This window comes from Phocoena sinus, chromosome 14, assembly GCF_008692025.1.
Source record: "Phocoena sinus isolate mPhoSin1 chromosome 14, mPhoSin1.pri, whole genome shotgun sequence".
Lineage (NCBI taxonomy): Eukaryota > Metazoa > Chordata > Mammalia > Artiodactyla > Phocoenidae > Phocoena > Phocoena sinus.
Window position 1 is genome coordinate 23,004,545 of NC_045776.1, and position 22,645 is coordinate 23,027,189.

General features: G+C 35.8%; 1 protein-coding gene across 1 annotated transcript in view; it reads right to left on the minus strand.

Annotated features, from left to right (window-relative positions):
- Positions 1 to 1,378: 1,378 nt before the first annotated feature.
- ME2 (malic enzyme 2) overlaps positions 1,379 to 22,645 on the minus strand; it is a 58,598-nt gene continuing 37,331 nt past the window's right edge. The window contains exons 12-16 of the mRNA XM_032654383.1: positions 22,481 to 22,623; positions 16,661 to 16,763; positions 9,755 to 9,825; positions 9,158 to 9,256; positions 1,379 to 6,602 (exon numbers count right to left, since the gene is read on the minus strand). Coding sequence (XP_032510274.1) covers positions 6,435 to 6,602; positions 9,158 to 9,256; positions 9,755 to 9,825; positions 16,661 to 16,763; positions 22,481 to 22,623 — 584 coding nt within the window. The 3' untranslated portion in view covers positions 1,379 to 6,434. The remainder of the gene's footprint in view (positions 6,603 to 9,157; positions 9,257 to 9,754; positions 9,826 to 16,660; positions 16,764 to 22,480; positions 22,624 to 22,645) is intronic.

A 22,645-nucleotide genomic window follows, 5' to 3' on the forward strand; every position in this document is an offset into this window, starting at 1 on the left:
CTGATCGTCTTATTTGTCTGTGAAATAGGAAGCAAAGCTGTCTCGAGAGCAAGGGTGTGGGAGGATGTCAGGGAATCTGACAACAGGGAAGGTATCAGAGTCACTGGACGGGCAAGTGCCAGGAGCATTGAGGGTGTCTTGAAATTAGTGATTTTGACTGAGCACGACTGGGATGTTCTACAGCGGCGTTGTGCTGCTCAGCCTGTGCTCAGAGGACGTGGAGAATCTAGTTTAAACAGGATCAGAGTTTTGTCAAAACAGGACGCAGGAGCTCTGAATAGTGGCTTTGCCATTTTAAGTAGCTATGTGACCCTAAGAGTTCTGCGCCTCAGACCTTACATCTGTAAAATGGGGAAAATATCAGTACCTAACACCTCATAAGGTTGTTGTGAAGTTTAAATGAGTAAATGCGTATCAGGTACTTAGAATAGTACCTGGCTTGAAGGAAGTACTCAGTAAGTATGAGCTATTATACCATTTCCCCCTTTATCACAAAATCAACATACAGTTTTCCTGCTTTAGTATTCTAACGTTAGGGTCTTAGAATCTGTATGCGGTAGGGGGAAGAGATGAGAACTCATTCCTTTACTCCTCTGATTAAACAAACTAAGGAGAGAAAGGGAGTAGGGAACCAAACAGAAGGAAATGAAAAAATGGGGAGCACGACTAGCTCCACAGTGAATTTCGGTCTAACAGCATAGTCCCAAGGGATCAAGTATTCTGCAGTGTGCATGTGTTTTAAGGTTTAAAATAATACCAAGTTTTAGGAGTGCCCTATATACAGCAGCCTTTAAAAACAAGGTCATACATTTCTGATGCATATGAAAATTTTATTAAGAAAATACACACATCTCGAAGTTTTGGATGAACAGATACACACTACTATATTTAAAAGAGATAACCAACAAGGACCTACTGTATAGCACAAGGAACTATATTCAATACCTTGTAATACCCTATAAGGGCAAAGAATCTGAAAAAGAATATGTGTATATATAAAAACTGAATCATTGTGCTGTACACCTAACACAACATTGTAAATCAACTATACTTCAATTTAAAAAAAGAAAATACACACATCTCAGTAGAATTTATGATAAGAAATTTATAACAAATGAGAAGAAAACAGTTCACACCATTAGGAAGTTTTTAGACTGACTCCTGGAACCATCTGGAGTAAGTCAATCTGGTAAAATACACTCTACACAAGGCGTTCCCCTTAAACCGGTATTCCCATAAGCTATTACCAGAAGACGGCTTATTCCATCTCTTTATCTTAAATACAAAGGTGAGAAAGGGTAAGCAATGACTTTTGCTACGTGTGGCTTCTTTCAAGTCAATAATGAATGCTTGGGATGTTACCAAAGGAAACACAATATCAATTGCAAAATATGGTTTTAATTTCAAGTTAAAGGTCATTAGGCAAAGTATAATAAAACATGAGGCAGAAATTTTACTTTGTCAAATATTTAGCTAAAATAGATCTCAGAAATTCCTTATTCCACACATACATTTTTATATTACTACTTTCTGTTATGACCTTTTAGTGGAAGAAGTTATAGACATGGATGTAATACAATAGACATAATTAAAAATATATCTTACAACTCCAATTCATATCGACAACGGCAGATGTCAAGATACAAAGTGTATAAGCACTATTGAAACTGCTTTGCACAGAGCGATAGCAGTTGGTGGTTTTGTGAAGATTAGCAAATCAAAAGATGTCAGCTGGAATTCTTGGTGTAATTTATCAAATTCAAAACCAAATCTTTTGTTTACATCTAGTACTTAAAATGCTTAAGACTAACAAATTAAATAGGTTTATGTTGTATTTGAATTATAAATGGGAAAAAGTAAAAATCACGTGAACTGGTAAAACACGTTAAAAAGGACCTAAGACTAATATCATAATAGGTGAACAATTTTCATCTGAAATAACAATTCCTGAAGATAAGGTATTTAAGATCCAGATAAAATCGCCGGTCACAGAGGCCCTTCTTCCCTGAGAAGGGCTGAGGTGACACACAGCTCTGCCTCTCACCAGCAGAGAACTTGGGCGAATCTTTTAAACCTATCTGAGCATCTGTATCCTTCTCTGTAAAAGAGGCACAGTGACAGAAGGTGGTTGTGAGGATTAAATACGCTGATGCATGTAAGCTGCTTAGGACAATGCCCGGCAGAGTAGGTGCTATCCATAAAATTTAGTTTATCATCATTTGCTAACTGAACATACCTAACGTGTTGGTGCTAATTCAGTGACTATGTAGGAATCAATGATTTGCTAGAGTGTACACTTAAAATTAGGAAAATAAAGGGGAACAGTTTTCCTAGAACATAAAAGGACATACTGAAAATTGGGGAGTATATACCCATAAATCTCCCCTTCGTCTTAAAACTTTTAAAAGTGTGCTGAATGTAGGGGTAATTTCCCAAAGAGCAAAGTGGAAAATAAGTTTTTATTTGGGAAAAACAGGATTGATTAAATAGCCATATCAAAGAGTCAGTTTACTGGCAAAAAGCTGTTACAGAAATATACAAAGCATCCCAGTCATTTGACTTAATTTGTGTTTTACGTCACTGAACTCTGTACACATTTCCAGACCCTGACTTTTTCTCTTTGAGAGGCACTATTTTCCATACCCAAGTAACGAAAGTAATTATTGTTTTAAAATCTAATCACTGGTTTATTTGAGAAACTGCTGGCAAGGATTAAGGGAATTATGCAATAAGAGTCCTGTCCTAATTAGGCCCAGATTAATTTATAAAATTTGGAACAAAGCATTGAGCTTTTTGTCCACTTATATTAAAACATCTTGACTTCAGATGAGAGGTAAGTTTTCTGTAGTAAAATTGTCTTGAATATTTTAAATATTAAGTATGTTACTTTATTTAGCTTGTCTGTGGAGGATTTATTTCATTTTAACATCTAGATGTACATGAAAGTACAAATGATAAATCAGTTGAGAGCCAAAGTAGATAATGAATCTCTCTGCCATTTTCTATAAAGTCAGCAATGTACCCGCACCTGTGGAGAGGAATTACGATATTGGTGTTGCTTCATTCTTTAGGACAGTCCCTTTAAATGGAATCCCAGTAGAGAGCTTTGAGCTTTATATTAATGTTCTCAAGGATGTATGCGCAACACAGCTGATTCCATTTTGGTGAATTCAACCTTGGAGCTGTTCAAAGTTTGAAGAGGTTATTTCTGAGGGGTACTGAATGGGCTTGGGAAAAGCAACAGGAGCATTTGGATGAAGTATTTTTTCTAAGGCAAGACTTCTCCCACTCCTCTACTCTCCCCTTTGGGCTTTCTCAGTTATCTGAGAGTAAATAATGCTCCATACCCCTTGATAATTGTTATGCTTTGGTCTCAATTCACTAGCAACTCCTTATCAAAGGAGAATGTAGAATCTCATTTCTCCAGAGGCTGATAATTTAGAGAAAGAAAAGACAAAGGATAGGGTAAGTCATATCATAAGACAAATAATAACAGAGAACAAATGTCCACTTGATAATCTTTTATAAATGAAAACTAGTTGCTAGGTTTTCCTTAACAAGTATATTTAAAATCTAATTTAGAATTGAACAATGTTCTATTTACATATTTTCAGAATAAGCTGTTTAAAAGTTCTGTATTTTTGTTCTTATGAACATCCTAGGTAAGTTATACATAACAAAAAATAGATGAAAGAACAGAATTTCAGTTTTCTTTTTCAGAGAAAGTATATACTATCTGAGCACTAAACTTAAAACGCACACCACACTCAGTACTCTGGAGCAGTGCCACTCAGTGTGTTCTCTATACCAGCAGCACGGGCATCACCTGGGAGCTTGTCAGAAATGCAGGATCTCAGGCCCCACCCCAGACCCACCGCATCAGCAGGAGGAATTAGTTAGCTCTCCACATGATCTGGGCATCCACTTTAAGACAGTGGTTGGGAGGGGAGGGGAAGTGTGTGCATCAGAATCACCTGGGGACCTACTGAAAATACACCTGCCACAGCCCTGCTCCAGGTGGTCCAGGGGGCCTTAAAGGAGGGGGCAGAGGTATCTGCATTTTAAAGCTTCACAGTGACTTGGTGGCAACTTCCTGGTTAAGAATCCATCCCTTAAGAAGGTTTTAACCAAAATCTTTTAACACTTTTCCCATTATAGTCAATAAACCTTACCCTCATTAGTTATCCAATTTATTTCACAGTACAGGTGGGTGGTCTCAGATTAGAAAAATAGGTATTCTCACTTTTCCCACTAAATAATATGACAGACTAATCTACAGAATTTCTTCTTTTTTCAAAAGAATAAAAATGACTGTCCATTGCTATTTTTCAAGTTAATTACCTTTTCGCTGGGCAAAAGTTTCCATAGAGGGTCCATTTCTTTTCCAATTTGCTGCCATTATGCCACCTCCCTTCCCACCATGCTGTTAGCTCCTGCCTGTATTCTTAGCTTATATACTAAAACATTTTAATTTGTATCCAAAAAACTGTTACTTCTTAAAATACTGGTTGGTAAATAATATATAATAAGTAGCTTCTAAATAAATATGATTTCTGTCTTATTTAAGGAAGCAGGCTATATGCCATTTGGCCTTGTTTTTTCCTTAAAATATTTTTAATTTCCATGTATACTGTATTAGGCATATTTAATAAACAAACATCTTAGTAAAATTACTTTAATTCTACATTTTCCCGTCTTCAATAAGCATTAGGTGAAAAACAGGTCTGTAAATTATTTTACTTGTAATGTTAAACTAAAATCAAGATTTCACAGAAAATATTTTTGTGGATGATTTTGTTTTGACAAAAGTAATATGAAAAACATAAACCTTTTCCTTAATTGAAAAAACAAATTGTGACCCGATTGCTTTTTTTTACAAAACAGATTGATGATATAACATACCTCTGACTTTACTCATCTGTTAAGTGGGTTTAACCAACTGCATTTTCCCATACTCCAAATGGCAATGCTATTTTGAGCATTCTTAAAAACACTGAATTATATTCAAAATTATTGTGAATCAGCCTCTGCCTATAGGTAAAAGGAGGCAGGAACATAAAAATGAAGCCTTTTTATCTCCCTGCAGAATATCACATCTAACATATCAAGGACTGTGGAGGGAAAAATCAAATAATGTGCACACTGATATGTAGCTATGAATAATTTTTCGTAGTTAATATTCTAGAATGGGCATTTAAGTTTCGTTTGTTCCCCCAAAGCAAACTATGTTAGGCTCATATATAGCAATACTACTTCTCAAAATGTTTGGGATTGTTCTGTAGGAACTCTCCAACGTGTAAGCCACATAAGAAAACTGGTCTCACTAGCCAGTTATTCCCCGTTTTACTGGGATTAAAAATGACATTTACTGGTCTGAACACCTACTTTATTCATTCCCACTTAGCTCTAAATTAATTTTGGTGGTTTCAAACAATTAAATCCACCTTCAATGGATAGCTAAAGGAATGTATCATATGAACATTCCAAAATTATATCAAGTAATAAAGAGCATCACTACTGGAATAAGGGTATAGACTCATAGATGAGTCTAAATATGACTCATTTAGATGTGAAACATATGGCTAATCTGTTAGGTCACACGCTGTCAAAAATCATAATTTATGCATCAGGTATCCTATACCCACTTCTTTAGAATCATCTAGAAGAAAATGAAAATATGTGTTTTTCATAATAAGCAAACCTGAATTTCTCGTTGGGCAATAAAATAGCAGAATTGAAGCAATTTAAGATATTTATTTTAAAAAGTTACACTGAGATTTTTATACACTGTTGAAAACAATGACTAGTTGATTTGTATAAAGGCGGCAGTACTTCACATTTCTCCCACGTTATAGTTAAGCCTCAGTTTAGTCCCAGAAAATACATAATAGAGTAGATTTTTCCTGATCTATCTACTGAAAAGGAATTTCAGAGCATGAAGGTAAAATGAAGCGGAAATAAAAGGACATTTTTAGATACTGACAATTTGTCCTTAGAATTTGGTTAAATTTGTCTTCTTCCCAAAATTCTGTACTCATATCCACAGAAGTAGATCTCTATTTTAGTAGCCCTAAAAGAACTGGGTGAGAGAAGATGATTAGCTATAATAGTAAATAGCAAATACTTCGGCAAGAGTGAACAGGAGCACAAGTGAAGACATTCGCAAGTACCTTTTTAATATCTCTGATGTGGTATGACCTACAAATCAGAATGAAAGCATTATGGTCATCTGATTTCAGGGTGCAGGTGGGCATTAACAATGTACTCAACAGGTCCATCCTGTACAGACAGAAGTGGAGATTCATGGGAAAAAATAAGCAAAGTGGTAGGGGAGAATAAAACACAGAAAAACCCATAAATTTGAGAACGTCCTCTCTTTTTGTCTGAAGAAAGGAGTCCCTGAAGCATGGAAAGTGTTTATCAGTGGTGTGCTTCTATTCCGTTGTTGGTGGAGGGCGTGACGCAGGCTCTGGCCAATCGTACACATCCGGCAGCAGGGAATCGTATTCACTTCGCCATATTCTTTCTCGAATGTATCTGGTCTTGTCCTCAGGTTCTGGGTATCGGAAAGCCATTTTATTAGCATATAGATATTCTGTAACCTGAAAAATAAAAAAGATTACTGTGTAGACTCTGAGTATTAACCCATTTAAGAGAAAATGTATTATTAAAACACAAAGTAATGAATTTGGAAGAATGGCGTATTTTTATAATAAAAAATAACATTACTTTGACTCACTTCAAGACATTCACATACTATTAAAAGGTAAAAACATCTGCAGTCTCACCATAAGTTCAATGTGTTTTAAAGTGACTTTAAAGTCCCCCCCCCCGAATTATTATCAGCATTTCCTTAATACTTCAATAATTTTAAGCTCTACTGTGTGTTGGTCCAGCAGACCTACTTGGTAGCCTGCCCCACCTGTGTCCCTCCCCACCGCCCTGCTGAGACTGTGTGTAGGAGACTCTACTTCCTAGTCATAGGTGGCTGGACTAGGGTGAAAATCTAACCCAAAGTTAGCCAGATGTTTTTCCTCTAGAATTTGAATTAAAAGACATAGAAATTATTATAAATCAGGTGTTGGACACTAGAACTATAAGGTCAAGTAAAGTTAGGGCTAGAACCTATACATGGCAACTCACCACCACCATCACTGAGTGCCAGGCATGTTCTATGTGCTTTACGTGGGTATCTCATTTAATCCTCCCAAGAACTCTAGGACATAAGTACTATTATTATTCTCATTTTATACATGAGAACACCAAAGTTTGAGGAGTTTAAGTAACTTGCCCAAGCTATTTAAAGTGAGAACTGTTGTTTCAAACCCAAAGCATTCTGATTCTAGGTCCCAGATCCTAAACAGTTAAGCTAGGTTACTTCCCACCTAAACTGGCTTGAATGAATTTCTGATCTTTGTGGCAAGCCACACACAATGACTGGTGGTGAAGATAAAGCCTGTGACTCTCTGTTTTGATGTAAGATGGGGTAGTATGAAGAGCTTCCTCACAGGGTAGCATGGTGCCTGTCATCTAGTTAAGTTCTCAAGTTATGGTTTAATTTTAACTTTAAAACAATGCAGTGATACGTGGTAAAAAAAAAAAAAAAAATCAAACAATTATGTCTTTCTCCTCCTCTAATTACCATTCCAAGGGAATTAGATAGTTCCCTTGGAACTAATTCCAAGGGAATTAGATAGACCAAGATGGTCCTTGGTCTTAGGAGTTCAACCTCACTCTATTTTGAGACAGAATTCCCTTGAACAACACGGGTTTGAACTGTGCAGGTCCACTTATATGTGAATTTCTTTCACTAAATATGTACTACGTGATCCCCAGTTGGTTGAATCTGTGGATGCGGAACCTCGGAAAACTGAGGGCCAACAGTAAAGCTATATGTAGATTTTCGACTGCACAGAGGGTTGGTCATTAACTTCTGCATTGTTCAAGGGTCAGCTGTATTGCCCAGTCTGTTGTAGGAAACATATCTGTACCCACAGAGAAGGCTGGGGGCAAGGCCTGAGATGGGAGGGAGTCCTCCTTGATCAAGCAGGCATGTGGCAGGTGACCGGTGACTATATGGGGCTGCCCAGTGGCTGTGGGTGGTGCTGGGCGACAGATACACAGCACTGTCTGCTCACCTGATCCCGTGGCTCCTAAAAAGGAAAGCCTCAGGACACCGGAGAAGGAGGGGGAAGAGAGACGACCTGGGGGCTCTGCTCCTATACCAACCCCAGCACAGATCTCCGTCTATTTCCCCATGTACTACCTTTCATGCGGACACACCAGTAATCTAACCAACTGATACATCCCAAATCTGTCCCACCTGTAATATCCTGTAATTCTCAAGTTGAACTCTATTCATCCTAATTCTGGGCTCTAAATTCTTCAGTTGTTTTACAATAGTAAGGTATTCTGGGGCTTCCCTGGTGGCGCAGTGGTTGAGAGTCCGCCTGCCGATGCAGGGGACGCGGGTTCGTGCCCCGGTCCGGGAAGATCCCACATGCCGTGGAGCGGCTAGGCCTGTGAGCCAAGGCTGCTGAGCCTGTGCGTCCGGAGCCTGTGCTCCGCAACGGGAGAGGCCACAACGTGAAAGGCCCGCATACCGCAAAAAAAAAAAAATCATTTGGCAATGTATATCGGAGGCCTTAGCATGTTAATCCTTTTGTTCTTAGGATTAGAAATTTATCTTAAGAAAAAAACAATCACAAATGCACATAAAGACTTATCTAAGGATGTTCACTACAATATTATTTCTAACAAAACGAAAGATGCTTAAATGTCCCCCAAAATAGAGAAATGGTTAAGCAAACTATGATATAACAAAGAGAATTCCATGAAGCATTAGTGATCATGAGAATTATTATTGATTTACCTGGGGGAAGGCTTACAATATATTAAGTGGAAAAAACCGCAGTGAGAAACCAATTTTTAAAACAGGCACAGGTGACTGCATGTGTGTGCGTTTTTATTATGTGTTTGGGAAGAAAAAACAATAGAAGGCAACAAATGTGAGTTATATTCTGTAGTAAGAATATGAGCAACCTAAAATTTCTTTGCACCCTCTAAATGTTTCTGATTTTTCTCTAATGAACTTGTGTTACTTGCATGAAGAAAACACCATTAAAATTTATGTGAAGAGGTATAAATTATTACTTACTTTAATAGCAATGTTAATAGAAACTTCCTGAATATTAGCAAGTGGCGGGTAAAGTCTCCCCTGAGCTAGCTCTTTATCGGTCAATTGATTTGTCAGAGCCTGAAGAGGAAAAAAGAGAACTTTACTTTTGTTTGCTTAAATAACAGAATAATAAGGACTAATAAAATGGGGAAAGGGTTGGGGGAGCAGAGAATAATACAGGTAACATGTTTTCCTTATTTCTAGCAGGAATACACTTAAACCACTGCAGAAGTTAAAACCGTTTACCACTAAACAGTAAAGAAATAACCGGATTTAAAGACTTTTAAAAAAATCAGATTTAAAGACATTTTATCTATGCTGTCACAAAACATACTTTCAGATATGTGTAATACTGGTACAGTATTTATGAAAGGATTCACAGCTTACAATCCAACACTGGAAAAATGATAAATTAATTTTATGCAAAAGTAGAAGGTAAATCAAAAAAGCAACGGATGAGTAACTTCCTTTCCACTCATAAGGCAGATTTAACCCATTCTCTCTCTGTTTTTAAGATCCATTCAGCTTTATAATTCATCCTTTATAAAATAACCAAACAATATTTAAAACATTTACCTTTGCAGCCTCTAGGAAAACATGGTCACTAATATGCCGGGTGTTACAGAGAATAACAGCTAAAGCCACACCTGGAATACATTTTATATAGTTTACTTAGTAAAGTCACTTCCAATTATGAAAGTAGCCAAATAAATTCCTAGATTTAAAGCAAATTAATGGTAACCCACCCCTACCCCAAACAGCCCCTTCAAACAATGAAGCAGGCAAGATAAATCTGAGCACTAAAATTAAGTGATCTTTAACTGTTATAATTCTTACTTATTAGAAGAAACAATTTTAGAAATATCAAATGGCTTTTCTCAATTTAGTTTTCACATTTATCAAAATTACAAATGCATACAATTCATCAACAGTTGTTACAAAAACATAAATTCCCGGGACTTCACTGGTGGTCCAGTGGTTAAGAATCCGCCTTCTAATGCAGGGGATGGGGGTTCGATCCCTGGTTGGGGAACTAAGATCCCACAATCTGCGGGGCAACTAGGCCCACGCAACCGCAACTACTGAGCCCACGCGCCACAACTAGAGAAAGCCATGCGCCACAAGGAAGAGCCCGTGTGCTGCAACTAAGACCCAACGCAGCCCAAAATACATAAATATTTTAAAAAAAATGTTGATACTGACTTAAAAAAAATCAATTCCCAGTCCATCTCTAATCCTCCATTTCTTGCTCTAGAGAAGTAACTACTTTTAATTCTTTTAGCTGATTATTTTAGTATTTCTCTCTCTCACAGCTTGCTTCTATTTCTTCTGATTGACTTTGAGTTTTGGAGATCACCGACTCCTTCCTGTTGGAAATAAGTATTTAGCTTTCTTGCACATTTCCAGCCCTCTTACCAATATAGTTAGAGCATAATTTTGGTTGAATCAGTGTTTATATTATTACGACTTCATAAGTGCTCTTCACAGCTGAGCCGTGTATTAACATTATATCCTAACTTTTCCTCTTCTGCCTTTTTGTTTTCCCTAAGGTTATTGTCCTGCTTTTTCCTTTGATTTTTCGGTACTTAAAATTATTTCATGCTGAGACACTTATTCATTTAGTTGTCTAAATCATCTAGTAATTTCAGCTATTTCACATTTCTCTAATTTCATCCTCGAGAATAAATCTCTGCTGAAACTCCAATCTGGCTTGGTTGCTCTCCATTCCAGATATGGAGCTATCATCCTAGAAACTCTCTTCATCTTCATGGGGATTCCCTTTGCTTCTAAGTTGAGTCCATTTCCTAAATCTCACTTCTTCCTAGTATTTTTGTTACTCCATTTTTTGGGTAGGATATATTCTCCAGTAGTTTTCTGAAAAACAGTGCATAGGAGATAACATATCTGGAAATCTTGCATTTTTGAAGAGCCCCCGCCAGCACCCCAACACACACACACACACACACACACACACACACTCACGTTTTTACTACCTTCCACTTTATTTGATAGTTTGTCTGGGTTTAAAATTCTAATTTGGAAATAATTTTCCTTAAGAATTGTAAGGCATTATTTCAATACCTCACAGCTTCCAGCATTGTTGGTGAGAGGTCTGGTGCCAATTTGACTCCAGATCCTTTTTCAACGATTATCTTTTTGTTGCATCTCTGGAAGTAGGTAGGATCTTTTTTTGTACCTAATGTTCTGTAATTTCACAATGTGTGCCTTGAGGTGCATTACTTTCGCCCACCATATTTGGCACTTGGTAGGTGGGCCCTTCCTATCTGGAAATTGGGTCTTGCAATTTGGGGAAATGTTCATGAAGTCGTTGATAATTTCCTTCCCTCCACTTTTCTGTTCTCTCTCCCTGAAATTTCTACTTTCTGATATTGCACCTCCTGGACTAGTCCTCTAATTTTCTTGTCTTTATTTTCCATCCTCTGATCTTTGCTCTATTTCCAGATGACTTCTTCAACTTTTTCTTATAATCCTCCTACCAAACTTTTCATTTACCAGAGCTCATTTTTGTTTTCGAATTTTTTTAAAAATAAAATTCTGTCTTGTGTCTGGAATATTTGTCTCCATGAGGATACTGATAGTTTTTTTTTTTTTTTTTTAACATTCCATTTCCCCACATAATCTGTTTTTTCCTAAACGGCTTTTTTCTGTTTGTCTATTTAGTTTCTTTTATGAAATAAATTGTTCATGTAAGGGATTTTCCTTAAAATCCCTTCCTTTGTGTGTTTCTCATATGTAAGGAACTTAAAAAATTGATCGCTATGAGCATGAATACGGCAAACTCTATTCGGGGTTTCACACTATTCAAAGAGTATCCCAGCAGTCTTTGGCCAGAGTGGGGAAGTATGGTAACTCAGTTACTCAGGGATGGGAAGAGGATCACGGTGGTTAATAGCTTCATTATTTTAACCCAGCCTCTAGATAATTTTTTTTTTTAAGTTGAATATTCGTTCCATCTACGTTTAATGTAGTTAATTAAATGTTTGGGGCAAAATCTATTGTCTTCTTACGTTTGTCTATTCCATATTCCCTTTCCTATTCTTTCTTGCCTTTTGGATTAAAAAAAAAGTCATTTCATTTCCTCCCCTAATATTCTCTTATCATAGTTTGGAAGTTCTTCTAGTCTTCTAGTGGTTATCTTAAAATTTATAACATGCATTCTGATCAAAGTTTCATGTTAATTTTTAGTTTGCCCTCCTGCCAGACAATGGAAGTTAGGATCTCCTAACAGTTTAACTCTATGTAGCTATTATTATTGTGCCTTTTAATTTTGTCTCTATATCTTTCAAAATCCCACGTCATTATTGTTTTGCCCTACACATAAAACGTTCCTTTTGTTTAACTCAAATATTCACAACTTTCTTTGCTCTTCATTCTTTCCTACATCTCTGAGCTTCTAGCTGGGATTGTCTTTTGCCTAAGGAATACTCTTTATAATTTACTTTCCTTTCTTACATGTCCGCAGATGGTGAATCCTCTTTTTTTCCTCTTCTGAAAATATCTTCATTTTGTTTTAATCCTTGAAGGGGCTTTTCACTGTGTAATGAGCTCTAGCTTCACAAGTATTTTGTAGAGCCACTCACACAGGTCACTCCATTGTCTTCTGGCCTCTTGTTGCTGCTGAGAAGTCAGTTGGCCTGACAATTATTCCTTTGAAGGAAGTCTGTTTGCTCTGGCTGAATTCACAGTCTTCTCTTTGTTGTTGTTTTCTGAAGCCTCACAAGGATGTTACTGGATGTAGATTTCGTTTTACTTATCCCATGTGGATTTCACTGAGCTTCCTGAATATTGTGTAGTGATGTCATCTGTCAGTTCTCAGCCATGAGGCCTGTAAATATTGCCTCTGCTTTACTTACTCTCATCTTTCTCTGGGACCTCAATTAAATGTATATCAATTAACGGTATATATCTGTTTTTCCATATTTCCCCCCTTTTTTGGTCTCTGGATCGTTTCTTCTGGCTTATCTTCCAGTTTATTAATTTCCTTTGGTCTAATCTGTTGTAAGCCTCATTCACTGAGTTCTTAATTTATTGTATTTTTCAATTGTAGAATTTAGTGTTACTTGGCTGAATTTTTCAAGCTTGGCTTTTATCCCATACACATAATAAGCGTATTTGTTTCACAGCACTTGTCTGATACTTAGAGTTCCAGAGTTTTCTTTTTGTTGTATCTGCTACTTTTGGCTTGTGTTGGCTTGTCTCTTTATGTGCTTCATTATCTTTTATTTCTTAACTAGGGTTGTATTTGAAAATTTATTTGTAAAAGTACTTGAGGAATAGGATAGTGTTATCTTGTACCAGAGAAGACTTCTGCTTGCTTCTGCCAGGCACTTGTGGGCACTGGTAGGCCAAAACAAAGGCTTGAGGTTTTCCAGATCACCTCAAGTGCAAACTATACCCACACTCCAAGGTACAGTCCTTTAAGGTTTCAGCCCAAAGTGGGAGGTGGCTCACTAGCATCCCATCCTTTACAGGTGCCAGACTCCCAACTCTTGACCTCTCTCCATGAAAAGCACAGCTTTACCTCTAAGTCACTTCTTCCTGATTAGGAAGGCTCTGGCCCTTTTAGGTTTTAATTGTGTTGTTCATCCAGGTATAATTGCTGGAGTAGGTAATTCAAACATTTCCAAAGCCTTGAGTTTTTAACTGCTTTTTGATCATTCTTTTGGCCAATGCTGTTTTTAAGCCCATTTTGACCTCTGCTACCAAGTCATTCTTTTGTCTATATTTATAGTCCTAATAACTGTTATTAATAAAGTTAGAACATTGAAATGTTATATAAAAGTAATCAACTGCCAAATTCTCCGTTAGTCAAATACGATATTAAAAGTGGCTTTGTTAAAATCAGCAGAGAAGTATTATTTTCACGGTCTTTATGCCAGAGAAATACTGTCGGATGGAACAGACTGATTTTGAACATTATCAAGTTCTACAAGGGGATCATCAGTGATGGCAGAGTTTCTGTTACAGATGCTAGATCTCAAGAGACAAGCAGAGCAGAACTCTACACAACCACTCTGCTGGGAGGAAAAGGAGGAAAGTGCACTAGAAAAAGGACGAAAGTGCACTAGGATGTTCACAGGCCCAAAATCTTTATTTTAACAACAGTTATAATAACGTGCTTCCTTGATGCCAGCCTATGTGTGCTATAAATATGTCCTAAAATCTTAGAGCCTGTGGTCAGTTATTCAGGGAGAGGCCCACAAGGAGAAAGACACAAGTACAAAGGAAATTCATGCCAAATCACTATTTTACTCCACATAATTCTTTCATTAAAATGAATAAACTAAGGATTACCAGAAACTTCTGGAAAATAAACAGCACAAAGGAAGAAATATTTAAAAGAATCGTAATAACAAACAGCACAAAGGAAGAAATATTTAAAAGAATCGTAATAACTCTCAGGAGAGATCCGAAAGGATGCTGCAAGCTTAAAAAAAAGTGGCTATTAAAAAGTTATTCTATGACAAGAAAAGGTATTGACAGTAAAAAATAATATTTGAACCTACTGAGTTGATGGTATGATATTAAGCAATTATTATTTATTTCCTTTGGTGTGATACCACTATTATGGTTATGTTTAATTTTTTAAAAATTATTTTTTTTAGTGACACATACTGAAGCACTTATTAATGAAATTATATGCTGTCTCTGACTTGCTTTAAAATAACCCAGTGAAGGTGGAGTGGGTGGGAGTATAGATTAAATAACACTGTTTACAAATTGATAACTGCCAAAAAGTGGGAGAATGGAACGTGGGATTTCATTCTTCCCTCTACTTTTGTATATGTTTGAAATTTTCAATAAAAAAAGACTGTTGAAACAAAACATACACTAGAAGTGCTAAAAAAAAAAGGAAAAAGGAAACCAAAACAGATACAGATAAATTAACAAACACCACAGAAATCCCCCATATTAAAGAACAAAAAAGGTAAGAGGCGAAAATATGAATAAAAGTTACAAGTCAGGGCAACAGAGGGATTTGACCATGGTCTAACACAAGTTCCATAAGGGAAAAACAGAAATAATGAAAGGAAAGAAATAAGGGGGGGGAAAGACAGAACAAAAAGTCCTTTGGAAAAGAAAATATAGTGAATTGGCCCACCTGCAGACATGCATGATAGAAATAAAGCCCAAACCTGGATGCATCCCACTAATATTTCAGAGATCTAAAGATAGATAAAACACTGAAACATTTTTAGGGAGACAAAGCTAGTAGGTATAAAGGAATGAGAATCTCATTGACACCAGATTTCTCATCAGCAACCCTGGCCACTGAAAGTGAACGGAGAAGTGTTTCCAAAGGTCTGACAAAAATGACTTTGAATCTACAAATCTCTACCCAACCAAACCATCAAGCGAGAGAACAAAATAAAGACATTCTCAGATACATAAAAACTCAGTTTTCATCCATGCTTCATAAAAAAACTTATTCAAAGATGTATTCCAGGAAAATGAGACCAACACAAAGAGGAAGAGTGTACATGGGCAAGAGAGAAGCACCACAGAAATGATTTGCTGTGGGGCAGGATCAGGATGAAATGAAGGAAGCTGGCAAGAAATTAGAGGAGGATTCATTATACTTGACACTTAAAAGACTTTGAGTGTCAAAAATTTTGTTGATCTAGAATTGCAGGTTCTAATGTATTTATCAAACCACACTCTTGTTTAGACATGAATAACATATAATCATGTAATTTCAGAATCAATCCAGAGACAAAACATGGAAAACAACCAGAACACAATGTAAGTTTCAAAAGTTCTCTGCAATGTAGAAATACCAACCATAGTTGAGAGATAAAATAAGAAGAGATAAGAAAGCTAAATACCAGATTTTTTTTTTCATTTTTACTGTGGCAAGCTAATAAAAACTGTCTTAAATTGCTTACAAAAGCTCTTTATTATATAGAGATAAAGGTAACTACCAGGAAAACTAAAAGTAGTAATAGAAATTGACAGGTAGAGAGAGAAAGCAAGGTATTAGGAGGTATTAGGTATTACGTGTGGACTATTACTTAGATTTCACAGTTGGAAGTTCACACATACAGTCTAGAGTTGGAAGAATCAAGATAAGGGAGAAGTGTGCCAGTCATGATGGTAACCATCAGAAAAACTCAAAGGAAACCACAGTGGTTATAGCTGATAAGTATGATAAGGAGGTACGAAGGGGAGATAGAGAGGTTAAATAATTTTTTAACATTCTGTTCCTTTTGCATTTTTATGAACCATGTACTACTTTATTTCTATAATAAAAACAAATTTAATGAACGGTATGAATAAATAAATTTTTAGGGGAAATAGAGCAAGTTGGATTTGCTGAATTCCTTGAGTTTTCCTGTACATTCATAGCAAAATCCTGTAAATACCATTGTTTTTTAAATCTTAAATTCTAAAGAATTTCATAAGGAATTTTAATGTAGTTATTAATGATTATTCTATAACATAAATAATGGTGGCATTTACCTGGAAAAATATATACATTGTTTCCTTGACCTGGTATAAAGACTTGACCATCACTGAGTTTCACTGGCTCAAATGGACTGCCACTGGCAAACAAACACCTTCCCTGTTGAGAAATGAAATAACCTCAATTTTGTTACTTTATGTGGACTAGAAAATTGAGGTGAATTAAAACAAAATTAAACCCTGTAGTAGACCAATATACTACTTGCAAAACAGGCATAATTTACTATAAAACATAATCCTCTCATTCAAATCCTTATTAGAATAAGGTTTGTTTTATGCATAGCAAGCATTCAAAGTTGAAAAAGTCCATTAATAAATTCTTTAAAACCTGACACTTCTATTTCCTTTAAAACTTAACAAATGTAGACGGCAAAAAAATATCATCCCTAATAATAAAGACTGCTATAAACATCTGTGAATGAGGGGAAAACATCAAAAATTAAACTGCTACCATTTACTGTACATCTGCTGTTTCTGGCTCTGTACCAGGTGCTTTATATGTGTTAACTCAGTTAATTTAGCCCACACAGAAGGCTTATGAGATTATCATCTCCATTTCACTAATATATATATTTTAAAAATCTCAGAAATCAAAGGCTTAAATATTTCCAAGTACTTTGTAAAAAGTCACACATCACAACTGTAGCAGTTAAACTTGAATCCAGATTTTTATAACTCTAAAACCCATGGTTTTCTATTATGCTACAATGCCCCCTAGATAGGCAGTTTATAGAACAGGCATATGGTATAACCACAGTCACTCCAGAAAAACATGGCATGTTGTCTTGTTAAAGAAAAGGAAGTCTCCAAATTTGTTGTATCCACCAATTTTAGTACTGTGCTCTATAATAGCATATAATACATTTTACTAGCACCTTCAATATTTCTAAGAGAATTTGGTGCCCATGGAATTGAAAAGTACCTGAAGGTTAATTTATAAATCCTTTATATATAATTTTCCCCCACAAATTCCATCTGTCGCACCCCTACCTGACCAAAAAAAAAAAGGCAAGAAAACAATAGTTTTCAAACAGGATAACTTATCTTGGAATACTTGAAGTATAACTAAAGGAAGTCATGTTTAAACAGCTACTTAGATGAAGTTAAAAGGTGATTCACAGAAAGCTGAACTATCTCCACACAGTAGGATGCACAAAATGACATGACACCTAAACATTTGACAGTTATTTTAGTGTTTATAATGCTTTATATTTCCCCTACATCTACAGATGTGTATTATAGCAAGAGTGATTATTCTTTGAAATATAGTAGACCCTTGGCATTAGTGGATTTAGCACTCAAGAATTTGACCCTTTGGACAACCTGAAGATCTACCATGTGTAGTAATTATTACTTTTACAAGACATACTTTCAATTTCAAAATGATCTCAGGTTTATGTGTAGAAGCAAGTCAACTGTGCCAGTGGTGGGCCCAGGTGAGTGTCTTGGACCTACAACTCCAGAAAGCTATAGAATTTTCTACAGATAGTTATTACCATTCTCTACCTGTTCTAAGCCTTACCATTCTCTACCTGTTCTAAGCCTAGCTTTATTTGTGACAAAAATTTTGTTTCTTTGAAGATCATGGTTAATGCCATACAAGTTACCACAATGTATATAATAATATAGATTATTTTTGTGCCACCATTAATTTTAATAGATTTATAAAGTGGATTATACAATATAGCTCTTTATGGGGAAAATGTTATATCCTCATGATATCAGTAAATTTGGAGATTTAGAAAGATCTTGGGCATCTTCTCTAGAATGGCAAGATTCAACAGCAGTTCATCTTCTCCAGCCCATTTTTTTTTAAACATCTTTATTGGAGTATAATTGCTTTACAATGTCGTATTAGTTTCTGCTGTCTAACAAAGTGAATCATCTATATGTATGTATACATATATCCCCATATCCTCCCCCTCTTGTGTCCCCCTCCCTAATCCACCCCTCTAGGTGGTCACAACAGGCCATCTTTTTTATTTTTTAATTCTTCTTCTTTCATAATCAACCTATAGCTTAAATGTGGCAAGACCTTAATGATAACAGTATTCTCATTCTGAAGCCCAGGTTAGCCTATTCTTTGTTCTTTGAGCAACTGGCCATTAAAATATAAAAACACTTTTTTTTAAACGCATTTTTCTCCCTAAGCAGCAGAGGGTGTTAGACTAGCACTGAGACATCCCTCCACCAAAAACAACAAAAGGACACTTAAAATTTTAGCAGTAACTACAAATACATACATTTATGCCGTTATTTTATGTAACACTAAGAAAAAAATTATGTTAAATTAAACTATGACACAATGCTTTTTTACCATTTTTAAGAGATAACACAATTTCAAAGTTATAAAAATTGTGAGAAAATTTGCATCTCAGAACTGATACAGTGTGTCAAACTGGTTTCCTTGAGGAATTTTTATTCATTCAAACGGTGTACATCTATTACAATAACATTTATTCAAAAAATAAAATTCTTAAATGTTTGAAGTCTCCTACTGATATACTACTACTGCCCAAAACATTTAAATTTTTTATATTTTGGAAATGCCAAGACCCATAATACATGGAGCATATTTATCAACTAGTCTTTGTGTAAGACTAAGATTTAATTTGGGGGCAAAAACCGTTAGTGTTAAGTAGTAAAGACAGGTGAAGAGGATGAGCAATCAAGCTAATAGTAATACAACTCTTTGATAAAGAAGTAAGACAGTATACTAAAGAGACTGATTTTTTTTTTTAATATATCTGTATGCTGACTTTGGGGATGAGTTCAAAAGAAAAGATTTCAATAATTATTAGAAGTTTCAGTAATTATTATAACTGTTGGAAGCAAATTTATTTTGACTAACACAAAGTGGCAATATAGAAACAAAAGGAATTCTGAGAGGATATATGTGTCAAAATAAAATTTGTAACAATGAGAAAAAAAATAATGCTAAATATATCAAGAGCGTGAATATTAAGTTCAAAAAGTTCTGAGAGTTCTACTTTGGCAATAGTCTTCTAGGTTGTTTCACACCAATTCTCCCTCTGGTAACAATGAGAAAAACTGGATAAAATATATTAAAAATATGTTTTAAGGAAGGGGGAGTGCTACCAAGATAGGGAGAGCTTGGAGGTGGAGACAGTCAATATCCAAAAAAAGAGGAAAGCAAGGTATTTGGGCCCAACATTTGAAGCTTTCCTCCTTCAGGTGAGTGATTTCAAAAGGAAAATCTGTGGCTGAGTGCCAGAGCACTGAAGTTATCAGGAGTCTCGTGATGACAGAGAGAGAAAAAGTATACTTCAGAGACCACTACGGGTGAGGGGTGCTAATAAATACCCCAGGGTTGGGCTTCCCTGATGGCGCAGTGGTTGAGAGTCCACCTGACAATGCAGGGGACACGGGTTCGTGCCCCGGTCCGGGAAGATCCCACATGCCGCAGAGCGGCTGGGCCCGCGAGCCATGGCCGCTGAGCCTGCGCGTCCGGAGCCTGTGCTCCACAACAGGAGAGGCCACAACAGTGAGAGGCCCGCGTACCACAAAAAAAAAAAAAAAAAAATACCCCAAGGTTTTTGATTCATACCCAAGAGAAAACGTAAACTGTGGAAACAGATGAGGCCTCCCATGGACCACATCCTGCTGAATTACATGGAGCTGCCCCAGACTAACAGCCTCCAAAAGGAAAGGCAAAGCTTCTATGGAGGAAGGTAACTTCATTCCGAGCCTCAAATTATTGCTACTATCCTTCATCCACACTACCTAGCACTCAATAAGGAAGTGAAAGAAGTAAAACTAGGTTTACAAAAAGACAAGAACTGGATAACCAAGAAGAAAGACAGATAATAGAAGTGGACTCACAGAGAGTGAGATATTTGTTACTATCAGACATTAACCTTAATTATGATTCATATATTCAAGAAATTGAATGACAAGACAAAATTTTAGCAGAGAACTGAAAGCTATACAAAAGAATCAAATAAGTTATTAAAAAATATTGTTAAAATTGTGAGGTGTGATAATACTGTGATTGTATTTTTAAAAGAATCCTTAACTTTTGAGAGATACACTGTAATATTTATAATAAAATGATATGTCTGAGACTGGCTTCAAAATCTAAGGTGAGTAGGATGTAGAAGAAACAAGATTGGCAATAAGTTGATCACTTTTGAAGCAGGGTATTGGTACATGGGAGTTAATTATACTGTTCTTTCTACTTTTGTATATCTTGAAATTTTCCATAATAAAATACTTTTAATAGAGACAAAAACATTTATAAAATTTATTAATTTTTCTCAAGGGTATGACCTAACAATTACTACTCCTATATATCACTGTAAACAAGGCTTTAAAAATCACTTCCTAAACAGCAAAGATTTACTGTATAGCACAGGGAACTATATTCTACATCTTGTAATAACCTATAATGGAAACAAATACAAAAAATGAAAAAGTATATAACCGAATCACTTTGCTATATACCTGAAACTTAACACAACATTGTAACCAACTTAAAAGAAAAAAATCACTTCCTAGAGTCACTTAAAGATCACTTGCAAGAACAATACAGGAATTGATTACATTGTGGAGATTACAAATATATCTCTATAGAACAGTAAGGGAAAAAGAACTGTCTTAACGGTATACAAGCAGATACTTTTACCTGGGATATAACCCAGTGGCAGTGTCAAAGAATTCAAAAGAGCTAAATTTTAAACAATTTAGATGAAAGTAAAAATTTGTTCCAGAGAGCTGTCACATGACTCAAAAGAATGGCCCTATGATGGTGAAGATACATGTGAAGAGGGTAAAAACAATTATTTCATGACATGTGAGGGCAAGAAAGTAGTATTTATAAATTGATTATTTCTATAATACGTGATTTTAAGTCTGTGATGCTAAATTAATGAATTATGGAAAGAATGAAATAAAATTCCACAAGTGAAAAATACAATAAAATTAAGAACCTAACAACAGATTTAGCACAGCTGAAAAGAGAATATGCAAACTGGAAGATAAGTCCAAAGAAAATCACAGGATTGAAACACAGAGAACAAACAGGATGGTATACATAGAAAATAGTGAAAGAGACATATTAGATATGGTGAAAAAGTCTTGACATTCACATAACTGAAGTCCTACAAGAGAAGAGACAGAATGTGTCCAAAAAGACATTAAGCCACAGATTCAGGAGCTCTACAGTCCTCAGGTGGAATAAATACAAAGAAAACCACACCTAAGTCCATAGTAGAAAAACTGCTTAAAACCGAAGACAAAATGGTCTATCAAAAAGAAAACAGAAGTCAGAAAACAGAAGAACGATACATTCAAAGTTCTGAAATAAAGTATCTACCAACTCTGACTTACATGCAGAGTGAAACAATATCCTTCAAAATGAAGGCAAAATAAAGAAATTATCAAGAGAATTCATCAGACCCACACTTAAAGTAAGTTCTTCTGGTAGAAGAAATAATCCTAGATAGAAGCACAGGTATGCATGAAGGACACAATGGCAATAGAAAATATTAAAATGTAGGTAAATCTAAATGAATAATTTTTGTTTAAAACAAAAAGAATGTCTTTGGGGATTTAAAATACAGAGAGAATTAAAATGCACAACAATAGCACAAAAGGCCTGAGGGTGTTAAAATGGATATATAAAGTAACTGCTTTCCAGAATTGATACAAGCAATAATTTACATCAGAATTTGATGATCCATGGATACATGCTGTAATCTCTAGAGCAACCATAAAAAGAATTATTCAGGAATGTATAACTAATAGGCTAATAGAGAGAAAATAACAGACATAACCAATTCATACTATTATTAATACCTCTGTAAGTGTATATGCTTCTTCAGCTGTGCACTCAGCTTGTGCTGTAGGATTACTTAATGCAAATATTATAGGCCTCTCATTGATATCAGCCATGGCTTTGATTACACCAGGAGTGAAAAGTCGGCCAGCTCCTGCAACTCCTGTAATAAAATAAGGGGGGGA